General features: G+C 34.8%; 1 protein-coding gene across 4 annotated transcripts in view; it reads left to right on the top strand.

Moving 5' to 3' along the window:
* Positions 1 to 9,663, top strand: part of LOC131076214 (uncharacterized) — a 139,978-nt gene extending 130,315 nt beyond the window's left edge. For all 4 annotated transcript variants that reach the window (XM_058013287.2, XM_058013283.2, XM_058013284.2 and 1 more), the window contains 2 exons: positions 7,886 to 9,018; positions 9,136 to 9,663. In XM_058013287.2, the coding sequence (XP_057869270.1) occupies positions 7,886 to 8,740 (855 nt within the window). In that variant the 3' untranslated portion in view covers positions 8,741 to 9,018; positions 9,136 to 9,663. The remainder of the gene's footprint in view (positions 1 to 7,885; positions 9,019 to 9,135) is intronic.
* Positions 9,664 to 13,642: the final 3,979 nt, after the last annotated feature.

Below are 13,642 nucleotides of genomic sequence, written 5' to 3'. Positions count from 1 at the left end.
TTAGGGTTTTGAATGAGTGAGTTGTCTGTCTGGGCTAGGGCTAGACATTAAGGGTTTCTTTTGGATTTTTTTTTAGGCTAAGTCCAGTCAAATTTTGAAAGTTATTAAGCATCCTCCTGAAGATTGAGATTTTTTGAAATAAGGTGAGTCTGTCAGGAAGGTCAGATATGTCTCAGGTTAGGTCTAGTTAGGGTTTTTTGAGGGAAAATTCAAATTTTGTTTAAGTGTTAGCATTTTGAAGATGAAATTGTGTATTCTTGCCTAGGTAAACTTTGATCAAATTTTGGAGGCAAGATGATGCCTGAAACAGAGAAAGTGCTCTTGTCCTTCACTGGAGGCCCAGGGCGAATTTCATTCTAAGTGCAATTTCTTGTTTTGCGAGGGCTTGCTAACTTATTCCTGGCCTTGAAGATGACCTAATTTTGCCTTGTGAAATGATTGGAGACCTAAATTTTGAATATTTTAGCCAGAAAGGACGAATGTGCTCCCGTCCTTCACCAAGGGACTAGAGCACAAATGTTATTTTATGCATGTTTGTCACTAACTTTTCTATTTTGTTTTGTGCAGGGTCTTCCGGAATGATAATTGGACATGACTTGATACTTTTGAAGATTTTGAAGGCACAAAAATGGTGAATTTTGAAGGTTGAAGGAAAAAGTGCTCCCGTCCCTCTCCAAGGGACCAAGGCAAAGTGCTCCCGTCCCTCGTTGAAGGACAAAGGTGAAAAGACTTATTGGAGCCATTCTTGGCCTTGTTTGGTCAAATTGGAACATCAAAGGCATAGTGAAGGGCGAAATGAACATGATAGAGCATCCAGACTTGATTGAAAACAATGAAATGATGAAGTTTTTGCTTAGAAGGTAAAAAGTGCTCCCGTCCCTCACTGAAGGACCAGAGCACTTTTCTTTATATGCACAATTTTAAACCTTTATTGGACATTAACTTCTATTCATAGCATGAAGTAAGATGAAATCTTCCCTAGCAAAGGAATTTCAAGATGAAAAGTGAGACAATTTGGCTTAGAGAGCAAAAAGTGCTCCCGTCCCTCACTGAAGGACCGGAGCACTGAATTTCAAATTCGCACTATCTTTGCAAGGTTAAGGGGATTTTATGATTTGAAGAGATTAAGGGAGGCATGTTTTGTACATTGAATATAATTTAAGCGGTCTACAAAGGAGTAAATCAACCTAAATGACAAAAAGTGCTCCCGTCCCTCACTGAAGGACCATGCCACTTTTTCAAGTTTCTATTCTTTGTTTGATATTTTATGGCGAAACTTGACTTGGATGGGAAGGACGAATGATGTTCTATGCCTTGGACGCGATTGAACTTTCAAAAGAACAAAGAAGTATGCCAAAATGACAAAAAGTGCTCCCGTCCCTCACTGAAGGACCATGCCACTTTTTCAAGTTTCTCTTCTTTGTTTGATATTTTATGGCAAAACTTGGCTTGGATGGGAAGGACGAAGGATGTTTTATGCCTTGGACGCGATTGAACTTTTAAAAGAACAAAGAAATACACCAAGATATGAAAAAGTGCTCCCGTCCCTCTCCAAGGGACCAAGGCGATTTTACAAAAGTGCTCCCGTCCCTCTCCAAGGGACCAGAGCGATTTTCCAAAAAGTGTGAATTTCCTACAAGGCCAAGGCAAGTTTGTGGTTGAAATGAATGAAAGAGGACATGATTAGCCCATTGAAGATAATTTGGGAAGCTAGCAAAGGACGGATAAGCTTGAAATTGAAAAAGTGCTCCCGTCCCTCACCAAGGGACCAAGGCGAAGTGCTCCCATCCCTCACTGAAGGACCAGAGCACTTAACATGTTATCTCGCCTTTCTCGCCAATTTTGGACAAATTGAGGCCAAGGCGCAAATTTGAAAAAGTTTTTAAAATGCCTTGAAGTGGAATTGAGATGCGAGAGTTGCAAATTTTGACGACAACTGGCAAAAGTGCTCCCTTCCCTCACCAAGGGACCAGGGCGCAATTTCCAAATATGACTATTTACCTTGAAATGATATTTTTATTACCAAGGCTTAAGATGGAGTGAAATGTGATATTCTACGCCTTGAGGGTAAATTGAAGATTAATGTGATCAAGAATTTGCACATGGACTCAAAAGTGCTCCCGTCCCTCACTGAAGGACCAGAGCGCTTTTTATGAAAACAACAAATTCCCTCCGAGATTATGCTAAGGCAAAGTTGTATGAGATGGGAAGGATCTTCTAAAACATGGTGAACAAAGGTTTGACTTCAAAAATTGAGAATCCTAGCCTAAAAATGAAAAAGTGCTCCTGTCCCTCTCCAAGGGACCAGAGCGCTTAACATGTGCATTCTTTATTTTTGCCATATCCCAACGTTGACATCCTCCAAATCGCATGAAATGCCAAAATCATCAACTTCGAAATAAAAAAAGAATTAATTAAATTGGCATTTAATAAAAGCGCATAGCATTTAATAAATTAATTTTGAGCCTCAAAAAATCGATTTTTTATTATTAAGGCATTTAAAATTAATTTTTGTGAAATTAAAATTAAAATTGAAAAAGGAGCTCTTGAGGTATTATTTTTATCCATTTTATTAGGTCGGCCTCTTGTTTTTGCAAATTTATTTATTTTTTGGCCTATTTTGCCAAGTCGGCCTATGGGGAGATGAAATGGTGAGCGCCCTATATAATGGGGGTATTTTGAGCAATTTTAATCATCATCCATTCATTATTTCAAGTGCGATTTGAGGAGCAAGGAAGGAGGTGCGAAATCTGGTTTAGTTGGAGCGAATTATCTTAAGTGTTGAAGACTAAAGGTGGTGGAATTGATGCTTGAGAAGATTAAAGGAGGCGCATTTTGCTAAAGGAAGGACTTCAATCTACATTTCGCCTAGCCAAAATTCACCTTATTTTTGCATCATTTTTTAGAATTAATTCTCAAGTGGAGGTATGGCGAGATCATCCTAGTCCCAATGTTGAAATTGTGAATTTTGAACTTCAAGTTTTTGAAAATTGTGTAGTTATTAGGAAATGATAACTCAAGATTTATCATGAAGTTTCCTAATTAAAATCTTAAATCTTCCTTTTGAATCCTAATTTCTACACTTCAAGATATATTATTAATTGTGAAATGTTGTGTAGGTATCAAGATGGCGACTCCCAAGCTCGAAAGATCTACAAGTCAAAAGACTCTCCTCAAGGAAAATCAAGCCAGTTCAAGGACGGTCTCCTCCAAGAAGATCAAGCAAGGACAAGGGCGACCTCCTCCAATCTAGCATCGACAAGGACAACCTTCTTCGATCCAGCATCGACAAGGATGGCTTTCTTCAGACTAACATCATCAAGGGCGACCTCTTCCAATCCAGCATTCCAAGGCGAGGTACATCAATCATCCTGCAAATCAAGGACAAAAGGAGTTAGAACAAGGGTTCATTGAAGAAGCAGATAATTTCAGATGAATTAATTAAAGCTAGCTTCTCAACAACATCAAGTTGAATATCTACCAAGTTACAAGTGTCAGACAAGGTGGCATCCTAGTCATCACTTCTCCAGTCAGTGTAGTCCACCTCAACAATGTCCAAATTCAATGTACCCAACTCATGGGAGGTGGCGCAAATTTCTATGTACCTACCTTGGCTATCCATTGGTTGAATTTTCTAGAGAGGACATGTGTCCAAGCAATACAATTATTTCATTGGTCAAGCATTAAATGTTATGTAATGGTTGTAACAAACCCTAATTAGGGTTTTCATTATTGAATCTTGGCCATTGATCTCAAATTGATCTTAGCCATCGAATTGTATTGTGGGCACTATATAAGCCCCGGCTCCTCATTTTGTAAAGAGCAATAGTTGGAAGTAAATATATAGAAGCAGTTAATAGAAGATAGATAGAGAGTAGTTAGAAGGTGATTAGCTAGTTGATAGAATAGCAATTAGAGTAGAGTAGAGAGAGAAGGCAAAGATTGTTGCCAAGATGTTGTTGTAAGAGACTTGTAACTTCATTGAAGAAATGGTGAAATTTATGGGTCGATTCGACAATTTGCATGGTCTTTATACTTCTTATATTTGATTTCATGTTATTAGATGAGTAGAAGAAATGTGTTTGATTGATGGTGGAATTCGTATATCCATACTACTAGCAGTTTGTTGATTGCAGACTTGCCTTGTGTAGTCAACTGGAATCATTCAGCTTAAGCTTAACTTCAATTGTCGCTTCTTCATTGATATGCATCAACCTGATGGTGTCTATACCTGCAGTGATGATTCGAACATCATAAAGCTTTCCTTCGAAGATCGCACTAACCTTGTGGAGATGGTCCTGGGATGTCAAAACAAGACTTAGTTAGAATTTCATCAAAGATCATTCATTGCTCTTACATTCTTAGTGTTAGGATTAGATCCTTTCCTCACCCTCATCTTTTTTCCTTTTTTTTAAATCAAAGCTAGTAAGAGCCTGTGTTTCAGCAATATTCAAAGCAGATCAGACATTCAATCATCAAATGTAAGTCCCCTTGTGATTCCAGCAAATCACGTCATACCACAGAGAGCTTATCCACACGTAGAGACCCTACATACAAGAACCTTGAAGTCATCCCGATTGAACCTATTCGCGACATCTTCAGCATTCGGAGGCTTTATTCAAGAGAGGATAAGGTACCCTTGGGTATTTTATTTTGTGTTTGATAGTGTACAAAATACACGTCAACAATGTGGCAAACACAAATGTTGTCTTTGCATTCATGGTTCTCAATTCCTCCAAGATAGATTAGAATTTGTTTTCATGTTTATTAGATTGAGTGGAAGATTTGTTGAATATATTTGTGTGGAATCCTTAATCCATACCGCTAGCCTCTTGCCGTTGGTAAGTGTGCCTTGTGTGGTCGACTGGAAATTTGAGTAAGCTCAACTTCAACTATTATGCATCCCTTGACAAGCATCAACTTGGATGGTGTCAACGTTTGATGGTAATAGTCTGAAAATCCTCGAATATATTTTAGACGATTGCACTAAGCTCGTGTCAATACCTGTTTGTGAGACCTTGCCTAGTTTGATTCCCACTAAATTTGTTCATCATTTCCTACATTCCTAGGCCTAGAATAGATTTCCCGAACCCACTAAAATGACGGAAATTCACCAAAAAACATGCAGAAATCCATTGCCAAGCCCTAGCCATAATTGAAAAATGCAGGAAAATCCACAACTTTGAAATTTGAAAAAAATCATCAAAAACTGTCTCATGTCCCCGTCATGATGCTTCTCAAACCTACCTTGAAAGGGAAACAAATACATAACAGATAAATGAGATGTTTAATGCATTAAAAAAATTGTCTTATTAAATAAGACTTCACAATTTTCTGTACTGCTGAACCCAAGGAATAAGTCACACTTTTTGTTGTTATGGCCAACCATGGAATGATAGAATAATCAAATAAAAGTGAGTACTTCCCATTGCTAAAGATGGGACCACGTGCAGTGCTTCACACCATTGATTAATGTGTGGATTATTAAGATTAACAAGGGCATGGGTTGTTAAGATAATATGCATAAATTAAGAAATGAAGGAGCAAAGGACACGTAGGAAAGAATCATCACTTCTGGGAAGCTTATGATCGATCAAGAGGCACAACCTTTCATGCCCTTTTGAGGGATACATAGGCCAGGACAATATCTCAAGGAAGGATCAAGCGATCAGCACTTTGGAAATGAGGAGATCATTATCAATTACTGGCAGGTCATATGCTCTGCAGATTGTATTAATTTACAGGCAGATAATATAAAATTACTGGCAATCATTGCTATTACAACAGATTTGTGTGCTGTGTCTTACGTATGAATTAAATACTTATTTACAGTCATATTATATTTGAATTCAATTAGGAATAAGGGCATATACATGGCCTGTAATGCAAACATGTTTCATTTATTCTTATATATACATTTAATAGATTTTTGTGTTGGTAATAGTGTAATCAAATCTATATAACAATTATACTTAATTTCATTAATTTACATATAAAATCATAGTACCAGAGAGACTAGCATATTAAAGACCTAATCCTAATCATTCTTTTTTTCCCTCATGGGGATAGGTTGGTTTTGTTAGGAGGGTAGTAATTCATTCCCAAAATAGGTGAGTCCAAGAGGTGGTATGTACGGGTGTTCCTGAAACCCTTGGGCCTATTTGTGGAGAATGGTTTCTTAGTGCTTTAACAAGTAATTCCCTATCCTCCATTAGGATTGATAATTAGGAAAGGATTGGGAACTTAAATATGGTAATTATCACTTGTATTATAAATTTTAATTGTTCCTTAGTATTAATAATCTAATTTAAGGCATAATATTATAATAATGTATAATGATTATTGGGAAACAGGCAGTCCCTGGCAGGGGACAATACAAACTGGTAAAAAACCTGTCGTGCAGGTCTGAAATAAGAAGCCATCAAAAATTTGTTGAGTTCTATCAGCCATATTTATTCAGAAAAAATGGCACAATTTCTGTTGAAAAATGAGCAATTTTTTGTAAGAAAAATGTAACAATTTTCAGACAAACAGGAACTTCCGATTTTCAGACAGGTGCATGATTTTCTTTTAAAACATCATGATTTTTTGATGGGAAAAATCATGATTTTGTTGAAGAAATGGGTTGCACAATTTCAACAGAAAAATGGTGCGAATTTCTACAACCTGCAAGAATGCCCAGCAAACTGTGATTTTGTGAAAAAATCTGCCAAAAACCCTTGCACATATCTGTATGTAACCATATTATTCTGTACAGCAATCTTTTGGGAGGTTCTGTGTCACTGTCAGCAGCAGTGCCTAAGATGATTCGTTGTCATGTATTTCAAGGCTCCAAGGCTCTAGCTATGCTCTAACACTGCATTATGAAAAATGTGAGACAATGATTACCAAGATATTTGATATTATTAGGAGCAAAAGTCCCCTTAAATAAGAGATACAAATGATTTATCTGTAAAAAATAAGATCAACAACTAATAAAGTAGAAGGATAAGAATGACGACTAAAAGAATAAAGAATATTCCTAAAGTCTATTCTTAAGACTTAATTGACTATTATAAACTAAATATTACAATATTACTTTAATAGTTTGATTCTCTAGTGAACTGTTCAACATATAAGAGCAATATTCAAAGTTAAATATAGAGAGACCATGAGCTTACAACCAAAACCTTTGGCCATCACTCTATGATTTCAAACATGTTCATTTAGCTTCAAATCTCATAAATGATTTGATGTGTTAAATTTTTTCATGGTGAAAATTTGCCCTAGCTCATGTCAATTGGATGTTCGTGTAAGAAGATTGCTGCACATGATTAGAAAATGTTGTTAATGGAATCAACCATGTGCCTCTATAGATTGTTATGAATTTTCTATTAAATGAGAGATATACTATATCTTGAATTGGCGAAGTAGGTTTTGCAAATTAAGCTTAAACTGATTTTATCATATATAACACTTTTTGCATGTCAAAAAGCTCAATTAACAATAAACTATTATTATATTCATGAGAAGAGATTATGTTGTTTGAGGTAAAATGTTATATTCAAATCAGTTTATTTGCTGTTGCCATTGTAGCAATGATGGTGAAAAAAGATATCAGGAAATGTACCAGCATATTACCTTGTACAAATACTAAGATAGAAAGATCTAATATAAAAAGAAAAGTACAGCCCTACCGGTTGGTAGAGGCAAAGAGGAAATTCCAACAGAAGAAACAAATTATAGTAACAAGACATTCCCAAGAAAATTATTATGAGTCACCATGCACGATGCAAGGAAACTCAAAATACATTCATTACATAGGAAGATAATACCTTTTGTTTATTAGGATGATAATCAAAGAACATTTTACTCTCACTGATATGTTCAATGTGTAATTCAACAGATATGTGATCTGCCATTTGCATTCTTCAGTGATCCACAGTTAACGCCAGTTTTAGTTGGGACACTGTTAGCTGTGTGTTATGGATGTGAACAAAATCGGGATGTTGTTCAACAGGAGCTCAGCATGGATATGTTGCTTGTCCTTCTGAAGTCTTCTAAACAAGATTTACAGGCATCTCCTGATTCTAAGCAGATGATTGTTCCGAGGGTTGGTATTCAACTAGATGTCCAGTCAAATTCTATTTCTTATCAGAGTGGAACTATGGATGTGATAATGGAAGAGTCAGAAGAGGAAATGCAAAGCATACAAGAAAAAGACACATCTTTGAACTCTCAAGAAATGTCAAGAAAGCTTCCTGCAGCTTCACCAGTTGCTGACAATTTTAGTCTTTCACATCAGCAGCCTAATGCCAAGCCATGCAAGATTAGTCTTATTTCAGATCATGCAAACAGCATAAAAAGGTCAAACAGAATTGTCAGTAAATCAGCTTCACAGGGAGACTCTGCTTTAAAGGAATCAATTAGTACAAGAATCAACACTACAGGTAAAGCTGCTAAGGGAAAGCTAGTTTCCTCTAACAAAGAGTTTTCAGCAAACCAAGGAAAATGTTCGAGGGTGCCCAATCCGGAGAGTGTCCAAAGAGCTCCTATGTCTATTTCATCAAAGCGTAGTGGGTCAGTAATATTTCCAGATCTGAAAACCAGTTCATCTATTGGATTACATTCACATGGACTGAAGGTTGCCAAAGAATACCCAGAAAATTTTCTGCTTTCACCAGCTTTCAAGCTATCCAATCGATTCCCTGTCAATCTTATAGATCATGCACAAGAATTCTTTGCAGCTGGTCTTGATTAAGTGCCAAGTTTTCAGTATAGAGACTATTGGTCACATACTTGCATGGAACTGGAGCTAAAATATGCGTTCTATCATTTGGTGGTTTAGTAGCTGCCTTCCTAAATAAATAATGGGCCTTTTCAGATTAAATACTACTAAGCCTAGTTACATGTTATTTTTTATCTAATATGGGCCAAAGTGGCATGTTGGGCATGAAAGGGCTAAGGTTACGAAGGTAGAAACAATCATGTTGGGTTACATAAGGACTTGTCTTGCGTCCATGCAGTGAAAGGTTTTTGGTAAGTATTTTACTTTATCTATCAAGTTGGAATAGCTAGTTGCTACTTTATTTTAATTTTTTACAGAACGGACTAAGAATGAGGGCTAATTTCATGGACAATGTTTGACTGCCACAGACAGAAGCATTTTGGTTCACCTTAAAAGAAAGTTTTCTATGTTGCTGCACCAGGTGTCTCAAGTGAAGATATCAAAGTGATTTTGAATTTCGTTAAACACGAATCATCTGAATACAAACATCTGCATATGAATTAATATTTGCTTATGCTGTAAATTTCAATTTGGGTTGCTATCAGATGAAATGTATATTTCTTTCTCCTTTGATGGGCACATCAATCTTGTGTGTTCTTATAATTCCTATTCTATAACCTGGTATACTTTTTAGGTATTAAGTATAACAGTGTTTAATTTTGGTTTAGATCTGTTCCACATTTCTGTCATCGTTTTCCCTTCCTAAGTTGGGTTTGGAAATTTTTGGGAAAATCTGCGTTTCATGTTCTTATCATATACTGGTCTATCAACATCTCTTTTTCTATTAACCTGTTGATGGATCAGAAACTATTGTGCATTGCTCTAGAAATTTGTTTGTCTAGACTCTTAATAGATGCATAATTTATCAGGAGTTTTCTCCGATGTGTTCAACTTTCTTCTCCATCATCTTTGTCACAAGGGCATCGCTCCTTGAAATGTATACGTTTACTTGGGAAGACACAAGGTGCAATGCACACATTTCCATGCAGAGAGTATTTGTTTTGTTGTGTTTGGGTGACCTATACATAGAAAAAGGGGGTATTTAAAGATCTGATTGACTTTAGATGTCATGGAGTCAAATAATAGATATAATGTTAATAATTGTGTGGTATTTTAATTTTTGAAGTATATGCTGAATAATGTTGACTTTTTAAACCTTTCAAAACCTTGTGGAAGCTCTGATTTTGTCAGAGTTTCCTTCTCTTGGTCTTTGGAACTTTTGAACTCCAACTATTATGCTGATAAAGCAGAAGGCTTGACCTAAAGCATTCTATTTAGTCAGACTATGTTAATGATAGTAATCCTGTGTTCTGCACCCTATACATCATTTAAAGAAATCTTCCAAATTCCCCATTAGAATAAATCATGTTACACCATAATGGAATGATGCTTACACAATAATTGGTTGGGATATCTTTGGCTGTTAAACGTGCATCATGAGCTGTACACTCCATGAGAACTTGATATGCAAGGACATGCTATATAGGAGGGTGTAGAAGGATGTAGGAATCTGAAGATATGAACGGTACAAATGGACATGATATTCCACGAGGCCATTAAATGGGAAATTATGTACTGAAATGCAGCATAGCAGTATATTTGTATTATCTGGTAAAATGAAAGGCCATATATGAACTATATTGAAAGTGAGTGAAGTCAGAGATGCGGAAGTAATAGGAAAATTATAATTATGAAATATTTAATTAACACTACATTTCAGAGGCCTACCAATATATGGAAACAGTATGCTAGGGCCAACATAATGCCCTACATTGATAATAGTTAAGATAGGCTTATGAGAGCATTACATGTGTAAGATTTGGCTATGGAGATAGTCACCTCAGATTTAGAGGCCTAATGAAAAGCACAACAAAATAAGATCAATATGAAAAGAATAAATATACTTCCTTCCTTGGCTCAGTGGTCTTTGTATTCCTATCAATGAATGCAAGTATATCTCATGAATAGAATAGATAAGATTATAAAGGAGAGCTCTTCGTTGTGTAGGCTGAAGTGAGCATATGATTGCACAAGATTATGGCATCTTATAACTTTAGACATGAAGTCATTACCATCCACTTAAGTTGGAAGAATCCTATGTGTTCTTTAAGTAAACTTAAGTAACATGTGTGATGAACTTACTAGGTACAATTCTTTTTACAACAACAAATTCCCCTTTAAGTGCAACTTAGGGAGAATGTAGGCAAATGCAAACAATGTAGGATGCAATTTGGATCTCGGCTATTGGGCCATGTTAACTGCTCGTACAAATGCAATGTAATCTTTCACAAACAAAGAAAAGGGAAAAACTTAGTGGGACAAAACTTCTCCCCAAAAGTGATGAAAATACAAAATACTCTTAAAGAAGAATGAGGACAAAACCTTATGTGAGGAAAAAGTGGTGCAGGAGCACCTAAGTTGCCATCAAGCCTTTATGAGGCAAATTATGAAACCTATGTGTTTTAAAGAATGAAAGTGGTAAATAAGGTCTTGAAAGACCATATGTGATGTAATAAGGTCATTAAGACCATTAGTTTGTATGTGGAGTCTTAGTAGGAGTCATGTTGATAAAGTTTGTCAAATTTGTCATTTTGTGGGAATGTGTCAATGGGTCTAATGTGGCAATTCAATGGTGTATTGATGTAGAGCATCTAAAACAACACTACTCTTAGGGTACTCATTGACACAAACATCACTAAATTTAATAGTTTTAAGGCATCTAACAAGATTAAATCCCAACATCCACAATTTTTTCATCAACCAATTCAATACAATAGAGGCATTGTTGTTACAAACGAACAATCATCTTACCAAAGCACAACTATCATCAACCAAATGCAAGATCTGATCAATTCAAACGAAACTGTCCTTTTCATTATGATTGTCATAATATTTCAGCAGTTTTGTATGTCGTTAATAAATTTTTCAAATGACCATATTTAGCCAATTGCTTCGGTGGAGTTTTAGATAACTTCATGACAGACCTTCAGTTTGATTTAGAGGGAGATCTAACGGTGAAAAACCAAGTTATGCCATTTTTCGTATGACAGGTAACCCTAGGAACAGATTCTAGTGAGTTTTAGAAAATTTGTCAACTTTCAAAATACTCAATGAAAAGGCATCAAATCAATTCCAGAGCAAAGTTAACTCTCCCTTCTACAACTTCCAATAGGTTTTTAGACTCATTCAATCAAAATACCAAATAGAAATATGCCTTGGAAGCAGTAAAAATGTGATTGTCATAAATGTTGAACAAGAACATCATTTTATCCATTGATTCTTCAAAATGCATTGCAAATGATTCACATAGAATTCACTTCCTTTCTCATTCTTTCCACCACTATTACATGAAAGATTTGCATTAAAAAAAAATGGTTTACAAACTTTGTAACTATCAACAATACTGCAGAATTGTGTGACAGTCAGAGGATAAAGTTCTAACTCTACAAATTGTTATAACATAATGTTATTAGGGATCACATCCTTACAACATTTATATTTAATGTTCTAATATGAGGTTATAAACCTTATATATTATGTGCTTTATAAGCATATCCCATTTGAGATAATTATAATCTAATAATTATTAGATCATTGACTAGATAATTATTTGTGAGTGGGGTTATTGAAAAGGTGTGACTAGTGAAGCCACCCTTCCTCCTATATTTAAGGAGGTTCTCTCTCATTTGAGAGTGGGTGAACTTGGACCCTTATGGTGAGTTATATCACTATGCACATGAGGTATTATTGGTCATGTGGAAGTATTGGAGGAGTATCCTTGAGTTCATGTCTATTTTATGATAGATTAATTTGTATGTGTTTAATTAAATGATGCTTTATGGGGTTTTTTACCTGAAAGGGTTTTCCCCATGTATATCTTGTGTAATGTGTACATTTATGCTTGTACGATTCTCATTTTATTTATTCTATGATCTTGTTTATAATGATTAGTATCCTAAGATCCTAATTTCTAACATGGTATCAAAGCAAGTTAGGCTATTTATTTATTTATTGTGCCTTCTCTATTGTTTTTTAGAATCAATTTATCAAGGTCAAGTAAGGAGATTCTAACTATTCTTTACCATTAAGTGATATTTTCAAGAATATTTCAATTTTTTTTCTAAAATATTTATAATGCATTGGATTGTGATTGGCAACTAGATAATTATTAGACGGTTATGATTTTATAATCTAACTAAAAAATTGTTCTATTATAAAAGAACTATATTATCAAAACCTTTTAGTGCTAATTCTAGAGAAAGTTATGCTTCTTTTAATAGATTATTATCCCTTATTAAAATGTCAAATTATGTTTTTTAAAATTCATGAATTGAATGTTCCTTCTCCATTAATACATTAAAAATCATCAAATTACATTCTTATTATCATTCAATTTATTTTTTTAAATCAACAAAAAATAGTGACATAATTGTTCATTTCTAATCTATTTTTTGAGGAAGAAATATATCATATATTACATTAGTTGAGCAACATGATTACAAGGACACCATTTTAGAAAAAGCAAAAAAAGGCTAATATTTGGGCTTGCATCTTAAAAAAGAAAATTGGTACTCATCTATAGTATATATGGTAAGAAAAGTTTCAACAATCTCAATCATCATTATTTTATTTTATATGAATTCATCAAGAAAGAATAATATCAAATGCTAACCAAAATTATATTCTTATAATAATAATTTCTTAATTTTCTTAAAATGACCATTCAATTATTTTCAAAAAATATTTTTAAAAAAAATTGATTTATTGAAAAAAAAATATTACGATTTGTATTTTTTTTTAAATATCACATAATCTTGTGTTGAGACTATGTAGCTTCGGTAAGATAAATGATTGAATGAGAGACTTCACTCATCT

Source organism: Cryptomeria japonica, chromosome 3 (assembly GCF_030272615.1).
Source record: "Cryptomeria japonica chromosome 3, Sugi_1.0, whole genome shotgun sequence".
In the NCBI taxonomy this organism is placed as follows: Eukaryota; Viridiplantae; Streptophyta; class Pinopsida; order Cupressales; family Cupressaceae; genus Cryptomeria; species Cryptomeria japonica.
Note: the sequence above shows the minus strand (reverse complement) of the source record. Positions and strands in the feature narration are given on the sequence as shown.